The 25,845-nt window shown below is 60.2% G+C and overlaps 2 protein-coding genes across 2 annotated transcripts; one reads left to right on the forward strand and one right to left on the reverse strand.

Annotated features, from left to right (window-relative positions):
• Positions 1-508: 508 nt before the first annotated feature.
• On the forward strand, positions 509-7,736 carry THRA (thyroid hormone receptor alpha). The gene is made up of 8 exons (XM_038753602.1): positions 509-620; positions 2,819-2,880; positions 4,347-4,447; positions 4,812-4,959; positions 5,333-5,538; positions 6,271-6,417; positions 6,579-6,837; positions 7,462-7,736. Exons 1-8 carry the CDS (start codon positions 568-570, stop codon positions 7,710-7,712), a joined length of 1,227 nt encoding a protein of 408 aa, XP_038609530.1. The 5' UTR covers positions 509-567; the 3' UTR covers positions 7,713-7,736.
• Positions 7,737-10,049: 2,313 nt separating this feature from the next.
• NR1D1 (nuclear receptor subfamily 1 group D member 1) lies at positions 10,050-25,617 on the reverse strand. Its single transcript, XM_038753601.1, has 8 exons — positions 25,292-25,617; positions 15,002-15,331; positions 13,860-13,948; positions 13,619-13,763; positions 11,420-12,066; positions 11,139-11,324; positions 10,820-11,030; positions 10,050-10,699 (listed from the first exon to the last, which is right to left on the reverse strand). Exons 1-8 carry the CDS (start codon positions 25,320-25,322, stop codon positions 10,500-10,502), a joined length of 1,839 nt encoding a protein of 612 aa, XP_038609529.1. The 5' UTR covers positions 25,323-25,617; the 3' UTR covers positions 10,050-10,499.
• Positions 25,618-25,845: the final 228 nt, after the last annotated feature.

Below are 25,845 nucleotides of genomic sequence, written 5' to 3' on the forward strand. Positions count from 1 at the left end.
GTCCCACGTGGGGCTCACAGTCTTCATCCCCATTTTACAGATGAGGGAACCGAGGCTCAGAGAAGCGAAGTGACTTGCCCAAGGTCACACAGCAGACGTGTGGCGGAGCCGGGATTCGAACCCATGACCTCTGACTCCGAAGCCCGGGCTCTTTCCACTGAGCCACGCTGCTTCTCTGGGGGTGGGGGTGGAGGGGTGGGCCAGAGAGGAGACCCCCGCCCTTCTCTTACCCCCTCTCCGGTGCGTGCCCGGCGTTTCATGCCGCCTTCTCTGTTTCCTTCCCCAGGCTTCCCGGGCCGAGGACCGCTCCTCTCCGCTGTCGGCCGCCCCCCCCCCCCCCCAACCCGCCCGGTGCCCCCCGGCTCCTCCCGTTGGCATCTGCGCCAGGGACCCGGGGCATGCTGTGGATCGCTGAGCACTAGAGGCCGGGCACCATGGGCACCGCGCCCTAGAGCCCGGGGGCGGGGGGCCGGGGGGGAGGGGGACTGGTGGCCGAGGCTGGGCCTAGAACCGGTGCCCGCCTCATTCTCTTGGCACGTGGGAGGGTGCTGGATGGAATTACGGTGAATGGAACAGAAGCCCAACACGCTGGACTGTGGGGTGGACCCAGAGGAGAACAGGTGAGGGGGCACAAGGAGCCGGGGTGGGGGTGCTTGGGTTGGGGTCCCCATCCCTCCCTCTCCTCTCCATAGTGCCGCCCACCCACTTGTCTGGGGCAGATAACGGTTTGTGCCAGAATGAGCGGGTGCCCACCCAATATAATAATAATAATAATGGCATTTGTTAAGCGCTTACTATGTGCAGAGCACTGTTCTAAGCGCCGGGCGGGGGGAAACAAGGTGATCAAGTTGTCCCACATGGGGCTCACCGTCTTAAATTTCCAGATGCGGTAACTGAGGCTCGGAGAAGTGAAGTGACTTGCCCAAGCTCGCACAGCAGCCATGTGGCGGAGCCGGGATTCGAACCCATGACCTCTGACTCCAAAGCCCGGGCTCTTTCCACTGAGCCACGCTGCCGCTCTATATGGCTGCTTTTAGACTGTGAGCCCACTGTTGGGTAGGGACTGTCTCTATAGGTTGCCAATTTGTACTTCCCAAGCGCTTAGGACAGTGCTGTGCACATAGTAAGCGCTCAATAAATACGATTGATGATGATGCTTCCCTGGGCCCAAGCTGGAAGGGGGCTCGTAACAATAATAATGATGGTATTTGTTAAGTGCTTACTATGTGCCAAGCACTGTTCTAAGCACTGGGGGGGATACAAGGCGATCAGGTTGTCCCATGTGGGGCTCACAGTCTTAATCCCCATTTTACAGATGAGGGAACTGAGGCCCAGAGAGGTTACTTAACTTGCCCAAAGTCACATAGCTGACAGTTGGTGGAGCCGGGATTTGAACCCATGACCCCTGACTCCAAAGTCCGTGCTCTTTCCACTGAGCCACGCTGCTGCTTTATAATGCGGCGTGCAGAGAAGTAGCGTGGCTAAATGGAAGGAGCCCGGGCTTGGGAATCAGAGGATGTGGGTTCTAATCCCAGCTCCGCCACTTGTCGCTGTGTGTCCTTGGGCAAACTACTTATCTTCTCTGTGCCTCAGTTATCTCATCTGTAAAATGGGGATTAAGACCGTGAACCCCACGCGGGACAACCTTTTACGTACCCCAGTGCTTAGAACGGTGCTTGGCACAGTGCTTAACTAATACCATAATTATTATTGCCTCCCTCTTCCATTTCGCTGGGCACGGGGGTGGGTTGAAGTGGTGGGCACGGAGTATCTCCTGCTGGCTTTCCCCACCTTAAGGGAAAGGCCTGAAGCTGCTGGGAGAGGTAGTAGGGCTGGGGATCTAGAAGATGGAAATTGTCTTGGGGTGGGGTAGGAGATGGAGGGAGGCAGAGGGGGGCCCTACTAAGAGGAGTCAGAGACAGGATGGGTACCCCAAACCAGGAGAGACAGGTGTGTGGGAGCACACGTATGTCACAGCTAGCCCTGGACACATAGATGTGCGTGTTTTGGGGATGGCGGTTCTGACCCCCGGCATCCAGGCCAGGCTGCCCCAGGCAGAGCGGTGCTCCTGTCCCGGCTGGCACGGTGCCTGGGCGCTGGGTACAGGCTGTGCCTACCGCGGGAAGAGGGGCTCCAGGGAGCCGCGTGGCTGTTGCCAGGGAGATGGAGCCGGGATGCTTGGGGCTGGGATGCCCGGGCCGGTCCTTGGGGAGCAAGGCGGGCTGGGGACGGGGGGACTAGGCCCTAAAGGAGGGGGAGCGTCCGGGGGCCTGGAGGCCCTGAGAGCAGAAAGCGCCCGCGTACAAGCACGCACACACAATTCAACTGAACCCTGGTGACCCCAGAAGGTGGTCGCTTTAGGATCCAGGCTATCTGTGTGTCCGGCTCTCCGCGACTTCCTCTTTCTCTCTCTACCGCCCTCCCCTCCCCCCAGTACCCCCCCCCATCATTTCCCGTTCCTCAGTTTCCCCACCCCCGACCCCCTTATGGGTTGCAGCGCCATCTTGCGGCCTACCGTGTGCCTGCTGCTGGCCCAGGGCCCGGTCCCAGGGCCTCCGGGAGCCAGCCCCGCTCTGGGATTTAAGGATCCGCAGAGGGAGGAATCGGATTCCCCGGGGGATCCGTGCCCGGTTGCACACACACACGAGAGCGGGCGGGCATGGGCCTCACCTGGGTGCCCGCCTAGCCCACGCGCCGGGGCCGGCCGGCCCGGGGTCTCCTTATCTCTCCCCTGCGGCCCCCTGATAGCGCCCGGCGGGATGGCGGGGGCCCTTCTGATGAGCTCTGCCTCCCTCTCTCCCCACCCCAACCCCTCTAGGTCGCCGGATGGGAAACGGAAACGAAAGAGCAGCCAATGTTCCCTGAAGAGCAGCATGTCAGGTGAGGCTCGGCCCATCGGAGGTATCCGTTGAGCGCCGACTGTGTGCGGAGCGCTGGGGAGAGCGCGGTACGGCAGAGTGGGCAGGCACGTTCCCTGCCCCCAAGGAGTTGACAGTCTAGGGGGGAGACCGATGTTAAAAGAAGTTACGGAGGCGTCCGTAAGCGCCGTGGGGCCGAGGGTGAGGTGAATGTCAGGTGCTCGAAGGGGACAGATCCAAAGATGTAGGCGACGCAGAACGGGGGCGGGGGGAGTAAAGGAAACGGGGGCCGAGTCAGGGAAGGCCCCTTAGGAGAGATTGCGATTCTGATCAGGTTGTGAAGATGAGGAGAGTGGTGGTCTGTTGAATAATAATAATAACGATGGTATTTGTTAAGCGCTTCCTAGGTGCCAAGCACTGTTCTAAGCGCCGGGGTTGATACGAGGTCATCAGGTCGTCCCACGTGGGGCTCACGGTCTTCATCCCCGTTTTACAGATGAGGGAACTGAAGCACAGAGAAGTTAAGTGACTTGCCCCAGGTCACACGGCAGACAAGTGGCGGAGCCGGAATTAGAACCCACGCCCCCCGACTCCCCAACCGCGGCTCTTGCCGCGAAGCCAGTTGACCGTGAAAGGGGAGGGCTTTGGGGTCATTCTCCCTCCCCTGTCTGGGAAAAGGGGGTTCAGTTCCCTGCCAGGTCCTGAGAAGTTGCCAGTGATCATGTCTGTGCTTCTCCCCAGGGCTCGGTAGAGTGCCTGGTACATAGTACGTGTTTAACAAATGCTACAATTATCATTATTATTATTCTCCCTCCATCCCACCCCGGGCTAAGAAGGATCTGGGGAGACAGGGACTTTCTGGGTCCCTCACAACCTCCCCACCCCACCCCCGATTCCTACCCCTGCCTTTCTTGCTCTCAGTGGGACCCAGGTGGAGCTGGGGAGAGGGGCCCCCAGCTTAGGACCCCGTGGTTAGGGTCAGAGGCGGGGTGGGGCGGCGGCGGCAGCTCAAGGAAACACCCCTCGGGCCTCAGTCGGTCCATTCTGTTCGTTGGGCCCCTTCTGGGTGCGAGCAGAGCGCCGGGGAGAGGCCGAAAGAGGCGGGAGACACCATCCCCGCCCACGAGAGCCTGCGATCTAATGGAGGATACGGGCGTAAAGTAAATTATAAATCAGAGGGAGAAGGGGCCGGTAGTCAGAGCACAGGCCCGGGAGCCGGAGAGCCCCAGGGGGGCAGGGCGGAAGTCGGGGAGGGGGGTGGGGGCCGACAGGAGAACCGCTTTGGCGGCAGGAAGGATACAACCCAGCAGGGAGGGCCGCTTCACCGTTTGGAGCTGGGACTCCCAGAATCCAGAGGCCTTGGGCACTGAGGCACCCCAGTATGGGGGCGGCGGGGGGCCTGCGGGAAGGCTTGCCCGGGACGGAGGCAGGGGGAGGGTCGAGCCTGCCGCTGCTGACGAGGCGGATTCCCTGCCCCGCCCCCCCCAGGGTACATCCCTAGTTACCTGGACAAAGATGAACAGTGTGTTGTGTGCGGGGACAAAGCCACCGGTTATCATTACCGCTGCATCACCTGCGAGGGCTGCAAGGTACAGGATTCCCTCCCGCCCCTGCTCCCCTTCTCCCCCAGGGTCCCCTCCCCAAGCTTCCTCTTCCACTTTCCCTTCTCTGGCTATCTCCTCCCGCCTCCCGCCCCCCAGCCCCCTCACACGCCTCTCCCGCCCTCTCCCCATCTGCACGGCCAGGGACACAGACAGCCTCGAAATCCCCCGATTCCCAGCCAGCCGGGGGTCCGCCCTGACCCTCGGCGCCTTGTCCGCCCCCACCCTCCCCGCCGTCGTCCTCTCTCCGCCGGGGCTGGGGTGTAGGGCCTGGACCCCATCCCGACTTTCCCCTCCAAACCCGTCTCATTCTCCGCCCCCCCCTCCATCTCGCCCTCCCCCCCGACCCCAGGGCTTTTTCCGCCGCACAATCCAGAAAAACTTGCACCCCACCTACTCCTGCAAGTACGACACCTGCTGCGTCATCGACAAGATCACCCGCAACCAGTGTCAGCTGTGCCGCTTCAAGAAATGCATCGCCGTGGGCATGGCCATGGACCGTAAGGGCACCGGGCGGGAGCCCGTCCCGCCGCGGGGGTCGGCGATCCCCGGCCCTCAACCCCCGCACCCTCGTCTCGTCGTTCCCCGGGCCTCCGCCGCCCCTTGACCTCACCGGGACAGAGCGGATGGGACCGACCGTCGGGGAACCACCGGGGACGTTGGGCCTCGGGGAGGGCGAGATAAATTGAATCTGTGCCCCCCAGGCATGCCAGGGTGCCCAGCTGGGGAGATGCCCCCGTCCCCCCAAGCGGGGGGGGACCAACCACCAACTTCCGTGGCTCCTCATTGACCGGGAGAGGGGGAGGGAACTCGCCTTTCATTGGCGGGCCGGGTCCCAACTCCTTCATCCCCCTCCCTCCCGGCTCCCCGTAGTGGTCCTGGACGACTCGAAGAGGGTGGCCAAGCGCAAGCTGATCGAGGAGAACAGGGAGCGACGCCGCAAGGAGGAGATGATCAAGTCCCTGCAGCAGCGGCCGGAGCCCACGGACGGCGAGTGGGAGCTGATCCAGCTGGTGACCGAGGCGCATCGCAGCACCAACGCCCAGGGCAGCCACTGGAAACAGAAGCGGAAGTTCCTGGTGAGGGGAGTGGGGCGTGGGGGGCCGGGGGGCTCGTCTGGGCCCCTGGGAGGAGAGAAAGAGCCGGCAACCGGTGGCAGTTTACTTGGGAACCCCCAGAAAGGGAGATATGTCACCTGCCCTCAAGGGGCTGCCAGTCTGTTGGAGGAGACAGGACTCTCTCTCTCTCGCATACTGTCTGTGTATCTTTCCTGGGAGAGGGACAAGGGGAAAACCCCAGATCCACGCAGGCACGGAAACACTCTCCACCTACGGACAGACACAAGTGCCTGGGAAGGCACACGTGTGTGTGTTTGTGTGTGCTGGCATGTGCGCGCTGGGGCATCTGGGCAGACTTGCGTGGCTCAGGGGAAAGAGCACGGGCTTTGGAGGTCATGGGTTCGAACCCCGGCTCCGCCAGCTGTAAGCTGTGTGACTTCGGGCAAGTCACTTCACTTCTCTGGGCCTCAGTTCCCTCATCTGGAAAATGGGGATGAAGACTGTGAGCCCCCAGTGGGACAACCTGATCACCTTGTAACCTCCCCAGCGCTTAGCACAGTGCTTTGCACATAGTAAGCGCTTACTAAATGCCATTATTATTATTGTGGGAGGCAGGAGATGTGGATGAGCGGAGGAGGATGGCAGGCCTAGGGGTAGGGGGAGGGCATTCCCCGTGCGGGGAATGGCCCGGAGCAGAGGGGTCTGCCCCCCTGCCCCCCTCCCCAAACCTCCGCCTTCTCTCGCCCCCACCAGCCTGAGGACATCGGACAGTCGCCCATAGCGTCGATGCCAGATGGGGACAAGGTGGACCTCGAAGCCTTCAGCGAGTTCACCAAGATCATCACGCCCGCCATCACCCGGGTGGTGGATTTTGCCAAAAAACTCCCCATGTTCTCTGAGGTGAGGAGGGGGCCCGCTGATTCCCCTCTGCCTCCGTGCCGGTCTCCTCCACCCCTACCGACCCCGGGGCCCCCCGGCCCAAAATTCGCCAGCTGGGCCGGAGCGGGCACCCGGAGCGGAGGGTGACTGTTGCCCCCCCGTCCCCCCCCGCCCCTCTTCAGCTGCCCTGCGAGGACCAGATCATCCTGCTGAAGGGTTGCTGCATGGAGATCATGTCCCTGCGGGCGGCCGTGCGCTACGACCCGGACAGCGAGACGCTCACGCTGAGCGGGGAGATGGCCGTCAAGCGGGAGCAGCTGAAGAACGGGGGTCTGGGCGTGGTGTCCGATGCCATCTTTGACCTGGGCAAGTCGCTATCTGCCTTCAATCTGGATGACACCGAGGTGGCTCTGCTGCAGGCCGTGCTGCTCATGTCTTCAGGTGCCAGGGGGGCCGGGGGGCGGTGAGTGGGCACGGCCCGGGACGGGGGGAAGTCGGCGGGCGGGCACGGCCCCGGATTGGGGAAGCCGGTGGGTGGTCGGACCACTGGGTGGGCACGACTTGGAACTGAGGGGAGACTGTGAGCCCGCTGTTGGGTAGGGGCCGTCTCTATATGTTGCCAACTTGGACTTCCCAAGCGCTTAGTACAGTGCTCTGCACACAGTTAGCGCTCGGTAAATGCAATTGAATGAATGAATGATGGAAGGGCAGACCAGGAGGGAGCAACTAGCAGGTGGGCACGACTTGGAACTGAGGGGAGACTGTGAGCCCGCTGTTGGGTAGGGGCCGTCTCTATATGTTGCCGACTTGGACTTCCCAAGCGCTTAGTACAGTGCTCTGCACACAGTTAGCGCTCGGTAAATGCAATTGAATGAATGAATGATGGAAGGGCAGACCAGGAGGGAGCGACTAGCAGGTGGGCACGGCCCGGGGGCGGGGGGAACCAGTGGGCAAGGCGACTGGGGAGGGGCGGGACAGAGGAGCTAGCCCCAATGTCCTCTTTCCCTGGGCCTTAACCCACCTGACCGTACCCTCCGCTCGCCTCCATCCCCCCCTCGCCCCCAGATCGCTCGGGCCTCCTGTGTGTGGACAAGATCGAGAAGTGCCAGGAGGCCTACCTGCTGGCCTTCGAACACTACATCAACTACCGCAAACACAACATTCCCCACTTCTGGCCCAAGCTGCTCATGAAGGTGACGGATCTGCGCATGATCGGGGCCTGCCACGCCAGCCGCTTCCTGCACATGAAGGTGGAGTGCCCCACCGAACTCTTCCCCCCGCTTTTCCTCGAGGTTTTCGAGGACCAGGAAGTCTAAGGCCGGGTGGGGGTGGGCGGAGGAGGGGGGCGAGCCAGGAGGGGCCCCCGAGAAGCTGGGGCCCGGGGGCTCCACCGCGGCCGCCGCCGCCGCCTCCTCCGTTCCGCCTCTTCCATCCGTCCCCCCGCGTCCCCCTCCCCGCACCGGGACTCTGCCCGCCCGCCCGCCCTCCCCCTGCCCGCCGGCCCGGCCCGGAAAGCCACACGGACTCCGACACCAGCCCGGGACGGGCTCGAGGTGCGGGGGGTCCGGGCGGACGGGTGGGCGGGGGGCTCTGGCCGACCCGGAGAGTCGGCACAGAGTTTGGGGGGAGCGGGGGCGGGGGGCCCGGCCCAGGCAGCGTGGGACCCCTCCCCGGGAGGCTAAAGCTTGACTTTTACTGCACTTTGGAAATGGGAAGTGAGCGGAGGGGAAACCGCTGAGAAAAGATGAAAAAACACACAAAAAAAACTCACACAAAAAAAGAGAAAACGAGAAAAAGAGGAGAGAGGCTATTAACTTATTGAGAATGGCCGGCGGGGAGGCCTAGGGACCCCCCCCCTTTTCGAGCACTTTGAGCGCTGCCCCTCCCCTCCCTCCCTCCCCCCCGACAGAGAGACCCCCCCCCACCCCCCCCCCTTTGGTCAGGGTTGGTGAGCAGAGTCATGAGTTGAAGTGTGGGGGGACGCAGCCCAGGCCAGCCCTCTCCTCCCCCGTCCCCGCGCCGCGTGGCCGCTGTCCTCGTCCCATCTACCTCTCACACTGGACGTTAGCCAGGCCCCCTCCCCGACGAGCTGATGCCCGGACTTTCTGGGCTTTCCTGGAGTATGTGTTTGGGGGGGGGGGCTGGTACCCCCGTGCCCCACCCCTTCTCCATCCATGCCTGCCTTCTGCCAATCCCTGGTGTCGCGCCCCGTTCCCCACAGTATTAGTATGAAACACATCACTGCTGGGTGCGTTGAGGGGTGGGCTCCGGCTCCCCCACCCCCAGGGCACTTAACTAACCCAGTCCAAGCCCCCCAGCCCCTCGCTGGCCGGCACCGGGGGGGAAGGGAACAGGGGGAAGGGGCGCTTCTCAGTGGGGAAGCTGGCGGGTGCCAGGAGAGGTTCCTCCACTGCTGATGTTTTTGAGGTGCCCGTGTGTGACCGTCCCACCCCCCCAAACTGGGGCAGGGGGCCGCCCGCCGGCCCGCACAGAGCGGCTGGGGGAGGGAGGGACAACCCCGTGGCCCTCCCCCACCCCTTTGCACTATTTGGGTAAAAATGTCTTAAGCGGTCGGCTTCCCGCCCCAACCGGCAGCCTCCCCCCCACCCTGACCGGGGCCCAGCGGGGGTCCGGCCAGGCGAGGTCCATCTCCGTCCGGCTCCTTGTCTCTGCCGTCTCTCCGTGTCCCAACGCGGGCAGCCGCCCCCGTGCTCGCCCCTGCCCCGGGGGGGTGTATGTGGTGGGGATGGGACGGGAGCCCCCCCATCCTCCCCGGGAAGGTTTAGGACAGTCACTCCCACCACCTCCTGGGAAGGGGCGAGCCCCAGGGCGTGAGGCAACTTGGGGCAGACCTGGCTCCTAGGTGTGGAGGGCATTGGTGCTAATGATGGGGCTTGGGGAAGGGGGGCCTAGCCCCAGTATTGGGACGGGGGGGGGCATCCTGCAGTATTGGGGGGTGAGGAGCTACCATCCCCCCGCCCCCCCCAGATCAAGGCGATCCAGCCACCCCCCCCACACCCTTTGAGCCATGACCACTACCCCCTCCTCCGGCTCCTCAGTATTCCCTCATCACTAACACATACCTCATCGCTTCTCTGCCCGCTCCCCTCCCTTCCCTTCCCCCGGTGGCAGGTCTGCAAGGTGGGCACAGGGGGCCCGGGGTAGCAGGATGCGGGCGTGGGGCCTGGGCCCCTTCTAAACAGGAGGCCGGGGAGGGGGTGCCGACGGGGCAAGGATGGCACAGCCTGTGAGGGGTGGGGTGGGGTGGGGGCGATTGAATGTATGACAAGCTGATGCTGTGGGGGCCCAGGAGGGGCAGGTGGGTGGGCATCTCCCTTCAGCCCTGTTGCGGGGGTGGCGGGGGGGTGAGGAAGGGCAAAGAGAGGGAGGCGCAGCCGGCAGGGTGGGGTGTGGCGCTGGGGGGGGGAGGGGGGTGCCCCTAGCCCCCCGCCCACGTTGACAATCAGTATGTCTGTAATGTGCGATTTTTCACCCTTTGTGTTTTGGGTCAGGATTTTAAAGAAAGATATTTTTATGGTAATTGTTGCTTGTCTATTTTACTATATATTTATGTAATAAATATATGATGAAAATACCGAGGCGCGCTGCCACCCTCTACGTGTCTCCTGCCCCCCCCCCCCCCCCCCCCCGTATCTTCCGCGTGCCACCACTCCCGGCGAGGAGCTGCGGTGCGTTGGATGGGGGAGAATTGGGGAGCTGGGGGGGGGGGTCCCCTCTCTCCAGGTGGGCCGGGCGGTGCTCACTGACGTCTCCCCTCGGGCCCCCGCTGCCCCCGGCCGACCCGGGCACACACCACAGAAGGCAGAGCAGACGTGAACGGGTGGATTTGAGATGGGCACAGAGCACACGGGCTTGGGAAGGAGATGATTTCGGGGCGGGGTGGGGGCGTCGGACCGGAGGAGGGACGGCACCGCCGACCCGGGCCCGGATTCCTGGGCGGGACGGGGGAGGGGGGGCGTATTTACAAGAAGGCTCCGACGTCCCGTGGCTCGTCCCTTCCGTGGAATATTTTATAACAATATAAATAAGATCCGGCGGGGAGAGCAGGGGGCGGGCCGGGGGAGGAGGGGGAAGGGGTGGGCTCACTGGGCGTCCACGCGGAAGGACAGGAGCTTCTCGGAATGCATGTTGTTGAGCGTGCGCAGATCGGGCAGCTTGAGCAGCAGCTTGGTGAAACGGGACGTCTCGGCCGGGCGGTTCTTCAGCACCAGGGCCCGCAGCGCCCGGATCAGCGTCTCCTGCAGCTGCTCCACCGAGGCCATGTTCTCCATGCCCGAGCGGTCTGGAAGGAGGAGGAGGAGGAGGAGGAAGAGTCAGGCTCCGGGAAGAAGCGGCGCGGGCGCCCCAGAGGGGGACTGGGGGCCCGCCGGGCCCACCCGCCAGGCCGGCGGTCCGCACGCACCGGCGGAGACGAGGACGACGGCGGTGAAGAGGCCCAGCTCCTCCTCGGTGAGGGCCAGGGAGCTGAGCTTCTCGCTGAAGTCGAACATGGCCGCCAGCAGGTCGCCCATGCCCATGGCCCCCAGCTCCTGCAGGCTGTACGTCGTGCGGCTCATGAACATCACCGTCTGCTCCTTCACGTTGAACAGCGACGCGAAGCGGACCATCAGCACCTGCTTTCCGGGAGGGCGGGGGGTCAGGCCCGGCGGGAGACGGGCGTGAGCCAGAGCGGGCGGGGCCCGGGGGCCCGGGGGTCGGGCCAGGCCCGGAGGGGGACCCACCTCGAAGGTGCCGGCCTTGAGAAGGGTGACCTGGTCGTGCTGGGACAGGTCGCGGAAGCCGGGGATGTGCTTGGCGAACTCCACCACCTCGCGGACGGCGGGCGTGAAGCTGAGCGAGAAGTCCTCCCAGATCTCCTGGACCGTGCGCCCGCTGCGGCCGTGCGGATTGGTGTTCATGGGGCACGCCTGGCGGGAGACGGGCCGGGGGCGTCACGCGGACGCCGGGAGCGCCCCCGTGGCCCCGGGCCCCCCGCCCCGACGCCCGGCCCCGGCCCCCTCACCAGCAGGACGTCCTTGGCGCCGCCGGGCCAGGGGCGGCCCTGCCCGCCGGGGGCCTCGCCCTCCGGGCCCGCGTAGACCTGGTGAGCCGGGCAGAGCCGGTGCCCGTTGCCGTTGCCCTGGTGGCAGGGGTGGTGGGCGGAGCCGGCCGGCCAGGCGGGCGGCGGGCCCGGATAGAGCGGGCCCGGCGGCGGGCGCTGCCCGTTGCGCGCCTCGTTGTGGCGCTGGGCGGCGGCGGCGTCGTTGTCGTCCGGCGGGTAGCGGCGGGGGTCCCAGCAGGGTGGGCGGGCGGGAGGCGGGGGCCGGTTGGCGTTGGGGCTGCGGGGCGGGGCCGAGGCGGGGCCCAGTTTGTCGTGGGCATAGGTGAAGATCTCCTTGTGGGCCCGGGCCACCTGCAGGATCACGTCCTCCACCGTGCCCTCGGGGCTGGGCGAGCGCGGCGGGGTCAGCTGCGGGGGGAACGGGGAGAAGGGGGCAGCCGGCAGGGCCGGCGCGGGGGAGCTGCCAGCCGACTGGCGGCCCCCGGGCGAGGCCTCCGGCGGGCCCGAGCCCGGGTTGTTGAGCTGGTTGTTGGCCAGGTTCATGGCGCTCTGCATCTCCGCCAACATCCGCTGCTTCTCCCGCTTGGGGATCCGGCCGAAACGCACAGCTGCGGGGAAGGGAGGGGGGTCAGGGGCCCGGGGGCCAGCCACGGGGCAGCGCCAGGGGCAGGGTGGCTCCTGGCGGATAGAGCACGGCCCTGGGGGGCGCAGGGCCTGGGTTCTAATCCTGTCATTCATTCGCTCAATCGCATTTATTGAGCGCTGGCTGCGTGCTAAGGGCTTGGGGAAGTACCGAGGAGAAGGTAGCGTGGCTCAGCGGAAAGAGCCCGGGCTCTGGGGTCAGAGGTCAGGGGTTCAAATCCCGGCTCTGCCGTCAGCTGTGTGACTTTGGGCAAGTCACTTAACATTCACTCAATCGTATTTACTGAGTGCTTACTGTGTGCACAGCACTGTACTAAGCGCTTGGGAAGTCCAAGTTGGCAACATACAGAGGCGGTCCCTACCCAACAGTGGGCTCACAGTCTGGAAAACATCTCCGTGCCTCAGTGACCTCATTTGTAAAACGGGGATTAAAACCGTGAGCCCCCCGTGGGACAACCTGATCACCTTGTAACCTCCCCAGCGCTTAGAACAGTGCTTTTAAGCGCTTAACAAATACCATCATTATTATTACCATATTCTAACAGTGCTTTGCACATAGTAGGCACTTAACAAATGCTGTCATTATTATTATTATTATTACCATATTCCTGCCCACAACAAGCTCACGGTTTAGAGGGGCAGAGTCAAGTGGCGGCCCTGCCCCTTTCCTTCTTCTGGTTTTTGTTAAGCGCTCACTCTGTACCAGGCACTATACTTAGGGGTAGATACAAGACGATCAGGCTGGACACAGTCCCAAGTGGGGCTCACAGTCTTAATCCCTGTTAGAGAAGCAGCGTGGCTCAGTGGACAGAGCATGGGCTTTGGAGTCAGAGGTCGTGGGTTCGAATCCCGGCTCCGCCACATGTCTGCTGCGTGACCGTCTTAACTTCTCGGAATCTCAGTTCCCTCATCTGTAAAAAGGGGGATGATGACTGTGAGCCCCACGCGGGACAACCTGATCACCTTGTATCCCCCCAGCGCTTAGAACAGCGCTTGGCACATACTAAGCGCTTAACAAATGCCACCGTTATTATTATTATTAATTATAGATGAGGTAACTGAGGCCCGGAGAAGTGAAGCGTGACTTGCCCAAGATCACACAGCAGACAAGTGGCGGGGCTGGAAGTACAACCCAAGTCCTTCTGACTCCGAGGCCCGTGCTCTCGCCACTAAACCACATTGCTTTTGTGTGCTGTGTGACCTTGGGCAAGTCACTTAAATTCTCTGTGTTGCTGTAACGTGGGGATTAAGACTTATGAGCCCCAAACGGGACCGGGACCGGGTCCGACCGGATCGTCTTGTATCTACTCCAGCGCTCAGTAACGGTGCCTGGCACGTAGTAAGCGGTTGATGCCGTTTTTAAAAAGCGGCTTAGTACGGTGCTTGAAATATAGTAGACGCTGGCCAAATGTCCTTTAAAAAAGGGAGGGGGCGGCTCAGGGAGGAGCCGGGCCCCGGCTCGGTCGGAGAGCAGCCCCAGACGTTGGCATCCCGCGCTTTCCGGGAGGACGGGCTCACCATCTCGGGACATGCCCACGGCCAGGCACTTCTTGAAGCGACACTGCTGGCAACGGTTGCGGTTGATGCGGACGATGGAGCAGGCGTCGTTCTTCAGACACTTCTTGTACTGGATGTTCTGCTGGATGCTGCGGCGGAAGAAGCCCTGGCGGGAGGGGAGGGGACGGGGGTGTCGGCCCGAGGGGGTGCGGAGGGGGGCTCTGCCCGGCGGCCCCCCGAAACCAGCCCTCACCCCGCTCACCTTACAGCCTTCGCAGGCGTGGACCCCGTAGTGGAAGCCGGAGGCCACGTCTCCGCAGACTCTGCAGAGTAGCACCATGCCGTTCAGCTCTGCGGGCGGAGGAGGAACAACGTCATTCATTCATTCAATCGTATTTACTGAGCGCTTACTGTGTGCAGAGCACTGGACTAAGCGCTTGGGAAGGACATGTTGACAACATATAGAGATGGTCCCTACCCAAGAACGGGCCAATTAGGGGGGCAGGAGGCAAGGAGGGCCAAGGCCAGAGAGGCTTCCTGAGGCAGCAAGGGCCCTAGATGATCCCACCCTGGGGGGCTCCTCTCATTCACTCAATCGTATTTACTGAGCGCTTACTGTGTGCAGAGCACTGTACCACGCGCTTGGGAACTACAAGTTGGCAACATCTATCATCATCATCATCAATCGTATTTATTGAGCGCTTACTATGTGCAGAGCACTGTACTAAGCGCTTGGGAAGTACAAACTGGCAACATACAGAGACAGTCCCTACCCAACAGTGGGCTCACGGTCTAAAAGGGGGAGACGGAGAACGAAACCAAACATACTAACAAAATAAAATAAATAGAATAGATATGTACAAGTAAAATAAATAGAGTAATAAATATGTACAAACATATATACAGGTGCTGTGGGGAAGGGAAGGAGGTAAGATGGGGGGGATGGAGGGGGGAGAGGAAGGAAGGGGCTCAGTCTGGGAAGGCCTCCTGGAGGAGGAGACGGTCCCTACCCAACAGTGGGCTCACAGCCTCTCTCCTCAATGACTCCCCCGGCCCACCCCCGGCCTTATCCCCTTCCCCTCCCCACAGCACCTGTATGTATGTATCTATGTGTGTGTGTATTTATTACTCAATTTATTTTACTTGTACATATTCTATTTATTTTATTTGGTTTATATGTTTTGTTGTCCGTCTCCCCCTTCTAGACTGTGAGCCCGCGGTGGAACCCCAACATTCAGAAGGGGGTGGGGGGTCTGCACAGGTGAACCTACAGGGTGGGGAGGTGGGACCGGGTGGATTCACAGGAACGGCGCTCCGGCTGGAAAAGCATCCCTGGCAGCCTGAACCCTCGGAGGAACCAACCCCCGGTTGACCGCACCCCCGGACAACCTCGGGACGACTCACTGGTGCCGCCGCCGCCGTTTTTGCTGGGAGAGACTCGGCTCCGGTCATCCAGGGCCACCTGCAGACCCCCGGGGGACCCCCCGGCGTAGAAGCAGGAGGAGGAGGACGAGGAGGGCGGGGGCGAGGTGTCCTCGCTGAGCCCGGCGGCGGGGCCTCCGCCGCAGGGTCGCCCATCCTGGGTGAGGGAGCCGGTGGGCGAGGGCGGGAAGTAGGTGGGGAAGACGTGGGCCAGGGCCTGGAAGCCGCCGTTGGAGCTGTCGCTGCACAGGGACACGGGGCTGGTACAGCTCGGGGACGAGCCGCTGGAGCCGATGTAAGAGATGACGCCACCTGCGAGGGCGGGGGGAGACAGAGAGAGAGAGAGAGAGAATGGGGGGGACACCCAAGGAGGGTATCGCCTGCTGCCCTGGATCCTTCATAGCAGTCTTCCCCGCCCCGTCCCCTCCGACTGGGGGTCGGAAGAGGGCAGGCCTGGCACTGCCCGCGCCCTCCGCCCCGCTGAGCTCCGGGCCCTGCCCCGGCGGGGAAGGTCAGGACCCCACATACGCAGGCACACGTGTGCCAGCCGGGCACACACGTGCTAGAGCCCTGGCTCCCGCCTTGCCCTGAGGTGCCCTCTGTGGGGCACACGGGCGGCTGAGGCTGGCAGCGGTGACCTAGTTCGGTGGGGTCGGGAGGAGGGGAGGGACGAGGAGGAACCAGGAATAGCCCCTGCATTTTCTTCCCTCCCCGGGGGGGCTGTCACCTGGCCTCCCGGGGGGCAGACTGGGGGCTTTCCCAAGGCGGGTGGGAATGCCCTTTTCAGGGGCAAACCTTCATGCCACTAGAGACTCAGCTTCCTCCCAGGCACTCACGGAGGGTGCATGGGGCGGGGGGCCGCTCGGGGACCCTCTCGGACCCCCGGCGCGGTGGCACGGGGCACCGGGCCGACTCTATCCCTCGGGTCTCGATGGGCATCGGCACCGACTCGGCCCTGCCCCTGTATATATGTTTGTACATATTACTCTATTTATTTTACTTGTACCTATCTATTCTATTTATTTTATTTTGTTAGTATGTTTGGTTTTGTTCTCCGTCTCCCCCTTTTCGACTGTGAGCCCACTGGTGGGTAGGGACCGTCTCTAGATGTTGCCAACTTGGACTTCCCAAGCGCTTAGTCCAGTGCTCTGCACACAGTAAGCGCTCAATAAATACGATTGATGATGATGATGATGATGATGCCCCGGGGGGAGCCCCCCGGTGCCCACCCCTCCGGCTATGCTGAGAAGCAGCATGGCTTAGTGCCAAGAGCCGGGGCTTGGGAGTCAGAGGGCGTGGGTTCTAATCCCGCCTCCGCCTCCTGTCTGCTGTGTGACCTTGGGCACGCCGCTTCTCTGGGCCTCAGCCCCCTCATCTGGAAAATGGGGACGAAGACGGTGAGCCCCACGTGGGACAACCTGATGACCTCGTATCTACAGGGTGGGCACCGGAGCCCGTTGAGAAGCAGCGTGGCTCAGCGGAAAGAGCCTGGGCTTGGGAGCTAAAGGTCATGGGTTCTAATCCCGGCTCCTCCACTTGTCAGCTGGGTGACTTTGGGCCAGTCACTTCACTTCTCTGGGCCTCAGTTCCCTCATCTGGAAAATAGGGATGAAGACTGTGAGCCCCACGTGGGACAACCTGATGGCCTTGTATCCCCCCCAACGCTTCGCACCTAGTAAGCGCTTAACAAACACCATTATTATTACCTTCTAGACTGTGAGCCCACTGGTGGGTAGGGACTATCTCTATATGTTGCCAACCTGTACTTCCCAAGTGCTTAGTACAGTGCTCTGCACACAGTAAGCACTCAATAAATATGATTGAATAAATGAATTAATTACCCCAGCGTTTAGGACGGTGCTGAGCTCCTAGTAAACACTTAATACCGTTATTATTACTACCCATCTACATGTCTTGTTGTCTGTCTCCCCCCTTCTAGACTGTGAGCCCGCTGTTGGGTAGGGACCGTCTCTATATGGTCCCAACTTGTACTTCCCAAGTGCTTAGTACAGTGCTCTGCACACTGTAAGCGCTCAATAAATACGATTGAATGAAAGATGCCGATTTGTCCTTCCCAAGCGCTTAGTCCAGTGCTCTGCACACAGTTGGTGCTCAATAAATGATGATGATGGCATTTATTAAGCGCTTACTATGTGCAAAGCACTGTTCTAAGCGCTGGACTGAACGAGTGATTATGACTACCCAGCAGGAGGAAGGGCGCTCTGCAGAGGGTGAAGGGCCCTGCTCTGCCCCCCCAAAAAAGGGGCTGGCCCCGGGGGGTGTCTCTGGGTGAACCTGTCCTTTTTTCATTCATTCAATCGTATTTATTGAGCGCTTACTGTGTGCAGAGCACTGTACTAAGCGCTTGGGAAGTCCAGGTTGGCAACAGAGAGAGACGGTCCCTACCCAACAGTGGGCTCCCAGTCTAGAAGGGGGAGACAGACCACAAAACAAAACATATAAACCAAATAAAATCAATAGAATAAATATGTACAAATAAAACGGAGTAATAAATCCGTACAAACATATACACAGGTGCTGTGGGGAGGGGAATCAATCAGTCATATTTATTGAGCGCTTACTGTGTGCAGAGCACTGTACTAAGCGCTTGGGAAGTCCAAGTTGGCAACATATGGAGACGGTCCCTACCCAACAGTGGGCTCACAGTCTCTCGCCAGCCCCCACCAGTGGGTAGGGACTGTCTCCATACGTTGCCAACTTGGACTTCCCAAGCACTTAGTACAGTGCTCTGCACACACTAAGCGCTCAATAAATACGATTGATTGATTGATGAGGGGGAGAGGAAGGAGGGGGCTCATTGTGGGAAGGCCTCCTGGAGGAGGTGAGCTCTCAGTATCATCATCATCATCATCAATCGTATTTATTGAGCGCTTACTATGTGCAGAGCACTGTACTAAGCGCTTGGGAAGTACAAATTGGCAACATATGGAGACAGTCCCTACCCAACAGTGGGCTCACAGTCTAAAAGGGGGAGACGGAGGACAAAACCAAACATACTAACAAAATAAAATGAATAGATATGTACAAGTAAAATAAATAGAGTAATAAATATGTACAGACATATATACAGGTGCTGTGGGGAAGGGAAGGAGGTAAGATGGAGGGGATGGAGAGGGGGACGAGGGGGAGAGGAAGGAAGGGGCTGAGTGTGGGAAGGCCTCCTGGAGGAGGTGAGCTCTCAGCAGGGCCTTGAAGGGAGGAAGAGAGGTAGCTTGGCGGGTGGGCAGAGGGATTGGGGGCATTCCAGGCCCGGGGGATGACGTGGGCAGGGGGTCGCAGTAGGGCCTTGAAGAGAGCACAACAACACAACACAACACAACACAACCTCCCCCCAAGCAGGGAGTTTGGGTGGGGGGGTGGGGGGGGGCGGGTTTTGGTGGAAAACAAGCGTTGGCCCCCGGCCCGTCCCTCCCTCCCTCTCCACTAGGGGGGGCTGGAAGGGCGGGGGCGCTCACGTCCCCCCTGCACGTGCGCCGCCCGCACGTGGCGCCCCAACGAGCGGCGCCCCCCCCGGCCCCGCCCCTTCCCGTCGGCCCCCCGCGCGCGCGCGCGTCGCCGGGGCAACGGGGGGGCGGGGCCTCATTATGTAACGGGGCCGGGAGGCGGCGGCCAATGGGAGCGCGGCGGCCGGGGCGGAATGAAAACAAACGCAGCACGTGGGCACGAGGCGGCCGCCACGTGAGCGCGCGCGCGCCCGGGGGAGGGGGAGGGGCCCGGCAGCGCTCGCTCACTCAATCGGCCCCCATGGAGCGCTTACTATGTGCGCGGCGCTGTGCTGAGCGCCTGGAATGCACAGCACACGGCCACGGATAGGGACCCTGCATCATTCAGCAGATCCTATTTATTGGGCGCTTACTGCGTGCGGGGCACTGTACTGAGCGCTTGGGAAGCGTTTATTGCGCGCTTACTATGTGCACGGATAGGGACCCTCCATCATTCAGTCGATGGTACTTATTGAGCGCTTACTGCGTGCCCGGCACTGTACTAAGCGCTTGGGAAGCATTTATTGCGCGCTTCGCTGAGCGCCTGGAAAGCACAGCATGGCCACGGATAGGGGCCCTCCATCTTTCAGTCCATCGTATTTATTGGGCGCTTACTGTGTGCGGGGCACTGTACTAAGCGCTTGGGAAGCGTTTATTGCGCACTTACTGTGTGCACAGCGCTGCGCCGAGCGCCCAGCACGGCCACGGATAGGGACCCTCCATCATTCAGTCGATGGTACTTATTGAGCGCTTACTGCGTGCCCGGCACTGTACTAAGCGCTTGGGAAGCATTTATTGCGCCGTTAGTGAGCACAGCACGGCCACGGATAGGGACCCTCCATCATTCAGTCGGTCGTATTTACTGAGCGCTTACTGTGTGCGGGGCACTGTACTAAGCGCTTTGGAAGTGTTTATTGCGCACTTACTGTGTGCACAGCGCTGCGCTGAGCGCCTGGAAAGCACAGCACGGCCACAGACCCTCCATCATTCAGTCGGTCCTATTTATTGGGCGCTTACTGTGTGCGGGGCACTGTATTAAGCGCTTGGGAAGTGTTTATTGGGCGCTTACTATGTGCACAGCAGTGCGCCGAGCGCCCAGCACGGCCACGGATAGGGACCCTCCATCATTCAGTCGATGGTACTTATTGAGCGCTTACTGCGTGCCCGGCACTGTACTAAGCGCTTGGGAAGCATTTATTGCGCCGTTAGTGAGCACAGCACGGCCACGGATAGGGACCCTCCATCATTCAGTCGGTCGTATTTACTGAGCGCTTACTGTGTGCGGGGCACTGTACTAAGCGCTTTGGAAGTGTTTATTGCGCACTTACTGTGTGCACAGCGCTGCGCTGAGCGCCTGGAAAGCACAGCACGGCCACAGACCCTCCATCATTCAGTCGGTCCTATTTATTGGGCGCTTACTGTGTGCGGGGCACTGTACTAAGTGCTTGGGAAGTGTTTATTGGGCGCTTACTATGTGCACAGCAGTGCGCCGAGCGCCCAGCACGGCCACGGATAGGGACCCCCCATCATTCAGTCGATGGTACTTATTGAGCGCTTACTGCGTGCCCGGCACTGTACTAAGCGCTTGGGAAGCATTTATTGCGCCGTTAGTGAGCCCAGCACGGCCACGGATAGGGACCCTCCATCATTCAGTCGGTCGTATTTATTGGGCGCTTACTGTGTGCGGGGCACTGTACTAAGCGCTTGGGAAGCGTTTATTGCGCGCTTACTGTGTGCACAGCGCTGCGCTGAGCGCCTGGAAAGCACGGCACGGCCACAGACCCTCCATCATTCAGTCGGTCCTATTTATTGGGCGCTTACTGTGTGCGGGGCACTGTATTAAGCGCTTGGGAAGTGTTTATTGGGCGCTTACTATGTGCACAGCAGTGCGCCGAGCGCCCAGCACGGCCACGGATAGGGACCCTCCATCATTCAGTCGATGGTACTTATTGAGCGCTTACTGCGTGCCCGGCACTGTACTAAGCGCTTGGGAAGCATTTATTGCGCCGTTAGTGAGCACAGCACGGCCACGGATAGGGACCCTCCATCATTCAGTCGGTCGTATTTACTGAGCGCTTACTGTGTGCGGGGCACTGTACTAAGCGCTTTGGAAGTGTTTATTGCGCACTTACTGTGTGCACAGCGCTGCGCTGAGCGCCTGGAAAGCACAGCACGGCCACAGACCCTCCATCATTCAGTCGGTCCTATTTATTGGGCGCTTACTGTGTGCGGGGCACTGTACTAAGCGCTTGGGAAGTGTTTATTGGGCGCTTACTATGTGCACAGCAGTGCGCCGAGCGCCCAGCACGGCCACGGATAGGGACCCTCCATCATTCAGTCGATGGTACTTATTGAGCGCTTACTGCGTGCCCGGCACTGTACTAAGCGCTTGGGAAGCATTTATTGCGCCGTTAGTGAGCACAGCACGGCCACGGATAGGGACCCTCCATCATTCAGTCGGTCGTATTTACTGAGCGCTTACTGTGTGCGGGGCACTGTACTAAGCGCTTTGGAAGTGTTTATTGCGCACTTACTGTGTGCACAGCGCTGCGCTGAGCGCCTGGAAAGCACAGCACGGCCACAGACCCTCCATCATTCAGTCGGTCCTATTTATTGGGCGCTTACTGGGTGCGGGGCACTGTACTAAGTGCTTGGGAAGTGTTTATTGGGCGCTTACTATGTGCACAGCAGTGCGCCGAGCGCCCAGCACGGCCACGGATAGGGACCCTCCATCATTCAGTCGATGGTACTTATTGAGCGCTTACTGCGTGCCCGGCACTGTACTAAGCGCTTGGGAAGCATTTATTGCGCCGTTAGTGAGCCCAGCACGGCCACGGATAGAGACCCTCCATCATTCAGTCGGTCCTATTTATTGGGCGCTTACTGTGTGCGGGGCACTGTACTAAGCGCTTGGGAAGCATTTATTGCGCGCTTACTATGTGCATAGCGCTGCGCTGAGCGCCCAGCACGGCCACGGATACAGACCCTCCATCATTCAGTCGGTCCTATTTATTGGGCGCTTACTGTGTGCGGGCCACTGTACTAAGCGCTTGGGAAGCATTTATTGCGCCGTTAGTGAGCACAGCACGGCCACGGATAGGGACCCTCCATCATTCAGTCGATCGTATTTATTGGGCGCTTACTAAGTGCGGAGCACTGTACTAAGCGCTTGGGAAGTGTTTCTTGCGCGCTTACTGTGTGCACAGCGCTGCGCTGAGCGCCCAGCACGGCCACGGATAGGGACCCTCCATCATTCAGTCGGTCCTATTTATTGGGCGCTTACTGTGTGCGGAGCACTGTACTAAGCGCTTGGGAAGCGTTTATTGCGCGCTTACTGTGTGCACAGTGCTGCGCTGAGCGCCTGGAAAGCACAGCACGGCCACGGATAGGGACCCTCAATCATTCAGTCAATCGTATTTCATTCATTCAATCGCATTTATTGAGCGCTTAGTGTGTGCAGAGCACTGTACTAAGCGCTTGGGAAGTATTTACTGAGCCCTTATTGTGTGCACAGCGCTGCGCGTCTGAAAAAGCACGGCAACGGATAGAGACCCTCAATCCTTCAATCGTATTTCATTAATAATAATAATGGCATTTATTAAGCACTTACTATGTGCATAGCACTGTTCTAAGCGCTGGCAATCGTACTTATTGAGCGCTTACTGTGTGCGGATCACTGTACTAAGCGCTTGGGAATTGTTTATCGAGCGCTTACTGTGAGCACAGCGCTGCGCGTCTGGAAAGACTACAGCACGGCAACGGGTAGGGACCCTCAATCATTCGGTCAATCGTATTTATTGGGCGCTTACTATGTGCGGAGCACTGTACTAAGCGCTTGGGAAGTGTTTATTGAGCGCTTACTGTGCGCACAACGCCAAGCTGGAAAGGACAGCACGGCAACGGATAGAGACCCTCAATCGTCTTTCATTCATTCAATCGTATTTATTGAGCGCTTACCGTGTGCAGAGCACTGTACTAAGCGCTTGGGAAGTATTTACTGAGCGCTTACTGTGTGCACAGCGCTGCGCGTCTGGAAACAACAGCACGGCAACGGATAAAGACCCTCAATCATTCAGTCAATCGTATTTATTGGGCGCTTACTGTGTGCACAGCGATGTGCTGAGCGCCTGGAAAGTACCGTTAGGCAACGGATAGAGCCCCTCATTCATTCAGTCGTATTTATTGAGCGCTTACTGTGGGCTGAGCACTGTACTAAGCGCTTGGGAAGGACAAGTTGGCAACATAGAGAGACGGTCCCTACCCAACTGAATGAAGGCATTCTGTCTCCCCCTTTTAGACTGTGAGCCCACTGTTGGGTAGGGACTGTCTCTATATGTTGCCAATTTGTACTTCCCAAGCGCTTAGTACAGTGCTCTGCACATAGTAAGCGCTCAATAAATACGATTGATTGATTGATTCACGCGCTTACAGTGCGCTGAGCGCCTGGAAAGCACAGCTCGGCAACGGATAGAGCCCCGCATTCATTCAATCGTATCGACTGGGCGCTTACTGTGTGCTGAGCGCTGCGCTAAGGGCCTGGAAAGTACAGGCAACGAATGAATGAATGAATGAATTCAGTCAATCGTATCGACTGAGCGCTTACTGTGTGCTGAGCGCTTGGGAAGGGACAAATCGGCAACGGATCGAGGCGGTCCCTACCCAACTGCAGGCTCACGCTGAGCGCTCACTGTGTGCACAGCGCTGCGCTCAGCGCCTGGAAAGTACAGTTCGGCAACGGATGGAGACCCTCATTCAGTCAATCGCACTGATTGAGCGCTTACTAGGTGCTGAGCACTGTGCTAAGCGCTTGGGAAGAACAAACTGGCAACAGATAGAGACCCTCATTCGGTCAATCGGATTGATTGAGCGCTTATTGGGTGCTGAGCACTGCGCTAAGCGCTTGGGAAGAACAAACTGGCAACAGATAGAGACCCTCATTCGGTCAATCGGATTGATTGAGCGCTTATTGGGTGCTGAGCACTGCGCTAAGCGCTTGGGAAGAACAAACTGGCAACAGATAGAGACCCTCATTCGGTCAATCGGATTGATTGCGCGCTTACTGGGTGCTGAGCACTGCGCTAAGCGCTTGGGAAGAACAAACTGGCAACAGATAGAGACCCTCATTCGGTCAATCGGATTGATTGAGCGCTTACTGGGTGCTGAGCACTGCGCTAAGCGCTTGCGAGGAACAAACTGGCAACAGATGAGACCCTCATTCGGTCAATCGGATTGATTGAGCGCTTACTGGGTGCTAAGCACTGCGCTAAGCGCTTGGGGAGAACAAACTGGCAGCAGATAGAGATCCTCATTCAGTCGTCAATCGGATTGATTGAGCGCTTACTGGGCGCTAAGCACTGCGCTAAACGCTTGGGAAAAACAAACTGGCAACAGATAGAGACCCTCATTCAGTCGTCAATCGGACTGATTGAGTGTTTACTGGGTGCTGAGCACTGCGCTAAGCGCTTAGAAAGTCCAAGTGGGCAGCAGATAGAGACCCTCATTCAGTCAATCGTATTGATTGAGCGCTTACTGGGTGCTGAGCACTGCGCTAAGCGCTTAGGGAAGTCCAAATGGGCAACAGATAGAGACCCTCGGTCAGTCAATCGTATTGATTGAGCGCTTACTGGGTGCAGAACACTGCGCTTAGCGCTTGGGAAGTCCAAACGGGCAGCAGATAGAGACCCTCAGCCAGTCAATCGTACTGATTGAGCGCCTACTGGGTGCTGGGCACTGCGCTAAGCGCTTGGAAAGTCCAAATGGGCAGCAGATAGAGACCCTCAGTCAGTCAATCGTATTGACTGAGAGCTTACTGGGTGCTGAGCACTGCGCTAAGCGCTTGGGAAGTCCAAATGGGCAGCAGATAGAGACCCTCAGTCAGTCAATCGTATTGATTGAGTGCTTACTGGGTGCTGAGCACTGCGCTAAGCGCTTAGGAAAGTCCAAATGGGCAGCAGATAGAGACCCTCAGTCAGTCAATCGTATTGATTGAGCGCTTACTGGGTGCAGAACACTGCGCTTAGCGCTTGGGAAGTCCAAATGGGCAGCAGATAGAGACCCTCAGTCAGTCAATCGTATTGATCGAGTGCTTACTGGGTGCTGAGCACTGCGCTAAGCGCTTAGGAAAGTCCAAATGGGCAGCAGATAGAGACCTTCAGTCAGTCAATCGTATTGACTGAGAGCTTACTGAGTGCTGAGCACTGCGCTAAGCGCTTGGGAAGTCCAAATGGGCAGCAGATAGAGACCCTCAGTCAGTCAATCGTATTGATCGAGTGCTTACTGGGTGCTGAGCACTGCGCTAAGCGCTTAGGAAAGTCCAAATGGGCAGCAGATAGAGACCCTCAGTCAGTCAATCGTATTGATTGAGCGCTTACTGGGTGCAGAACACTGCGGTAAACGCTTGGAAAGTCCAAATGGGCAGCAGATAGAGACCCTCCGTCAGTCAATCGTATTGACTGAGAGCTTACAGGGTGCTGAGCACTGCGCTAAGCGCTTGGGAAGCCCAAATGGGCAGCAGCTAGAGGCGGTCCCTGCCCCAAAACGGGGTCACGGCACCAGGCTCACCCCCACAACCGGGGAAGCCCCTCCGGAGGGGGTCCCTGCGTCCGAGGGTTTAAGACCCCCGAGAGGACCCATCGCCACCCCAAAAGCGGCTTCCCGGGAGGTTGCCCGGGGGTTACCCGGGACCCCCCCCCCCCAAAAAAAGGGGGTGCATCCAGGTTGGGGCATCCCCCTGGTCGCCTCGTCCCGGCCTGCAGCCCCCGTGCTGTACCTGTGTTGTTGTTCGAGTCGAGGGTCGTCATGGCTTCGGCCCGTGACAGCTGTCACTCACCCCGGGCAGCGGGGCCGGGCCGGCGGAGGTCCGCTGGGCATGGGCAGAGGAGGGCACAGCTGGAGAGCCGGGGGGCTCCGCAGTGCACTGGGGGCAGGGGACCCCCCCACGGGCGGGCAGCGGTGCAGCAGCCCCGGCTTGGGCCCCCCACGTCCCGGGCAACGCAATCCCGGGCGGGAGGAGGTTGCAAAGAGGAGCCCGGTGCCCGGCTGCCCTGGCACAGCTGCACCAGTCCACTGCGCCGCCTTTGGCCCCAGCCTCTAGCCTTGGGACGGGCGGCTCTGCGCAGGCGCGGGCAGCCCCGGGCTCCCGGGCCGGCACGCGGCACTGGAGCGGGGACCACGTGACCCCGGGGAGCGCCTCGTGCCCCAGTGACACACTTTTCCAGCCCCGGGGTCCGGGGAGGGGGGGCACTGCGCCTGCGCGGCGCAGGGGCTGCCGGGACTTGTAGTCCCCGGAGGTCACTGGCGGGCGCGCCTGCGCGCGCGGGGGAA

The sequence above is a fragment of the Tachyglossus aculeatus genome, chromosome 11 (assembly GCF_015852505.1).
Source record: "Tachyglossus aculeatus isolate mTacAcu1 chromosome 11, mTacAcu1.pri, whole genome shotgun sequence".
In the NCBI taxonomy this organism is placed as follows: domain Eukaryota; kingdom Metazoa; phylum Chordata; class Mammalia; order Monotremata; family Tachyglossidae; genus Tachyglossus; species Tachyglossus aculeatus.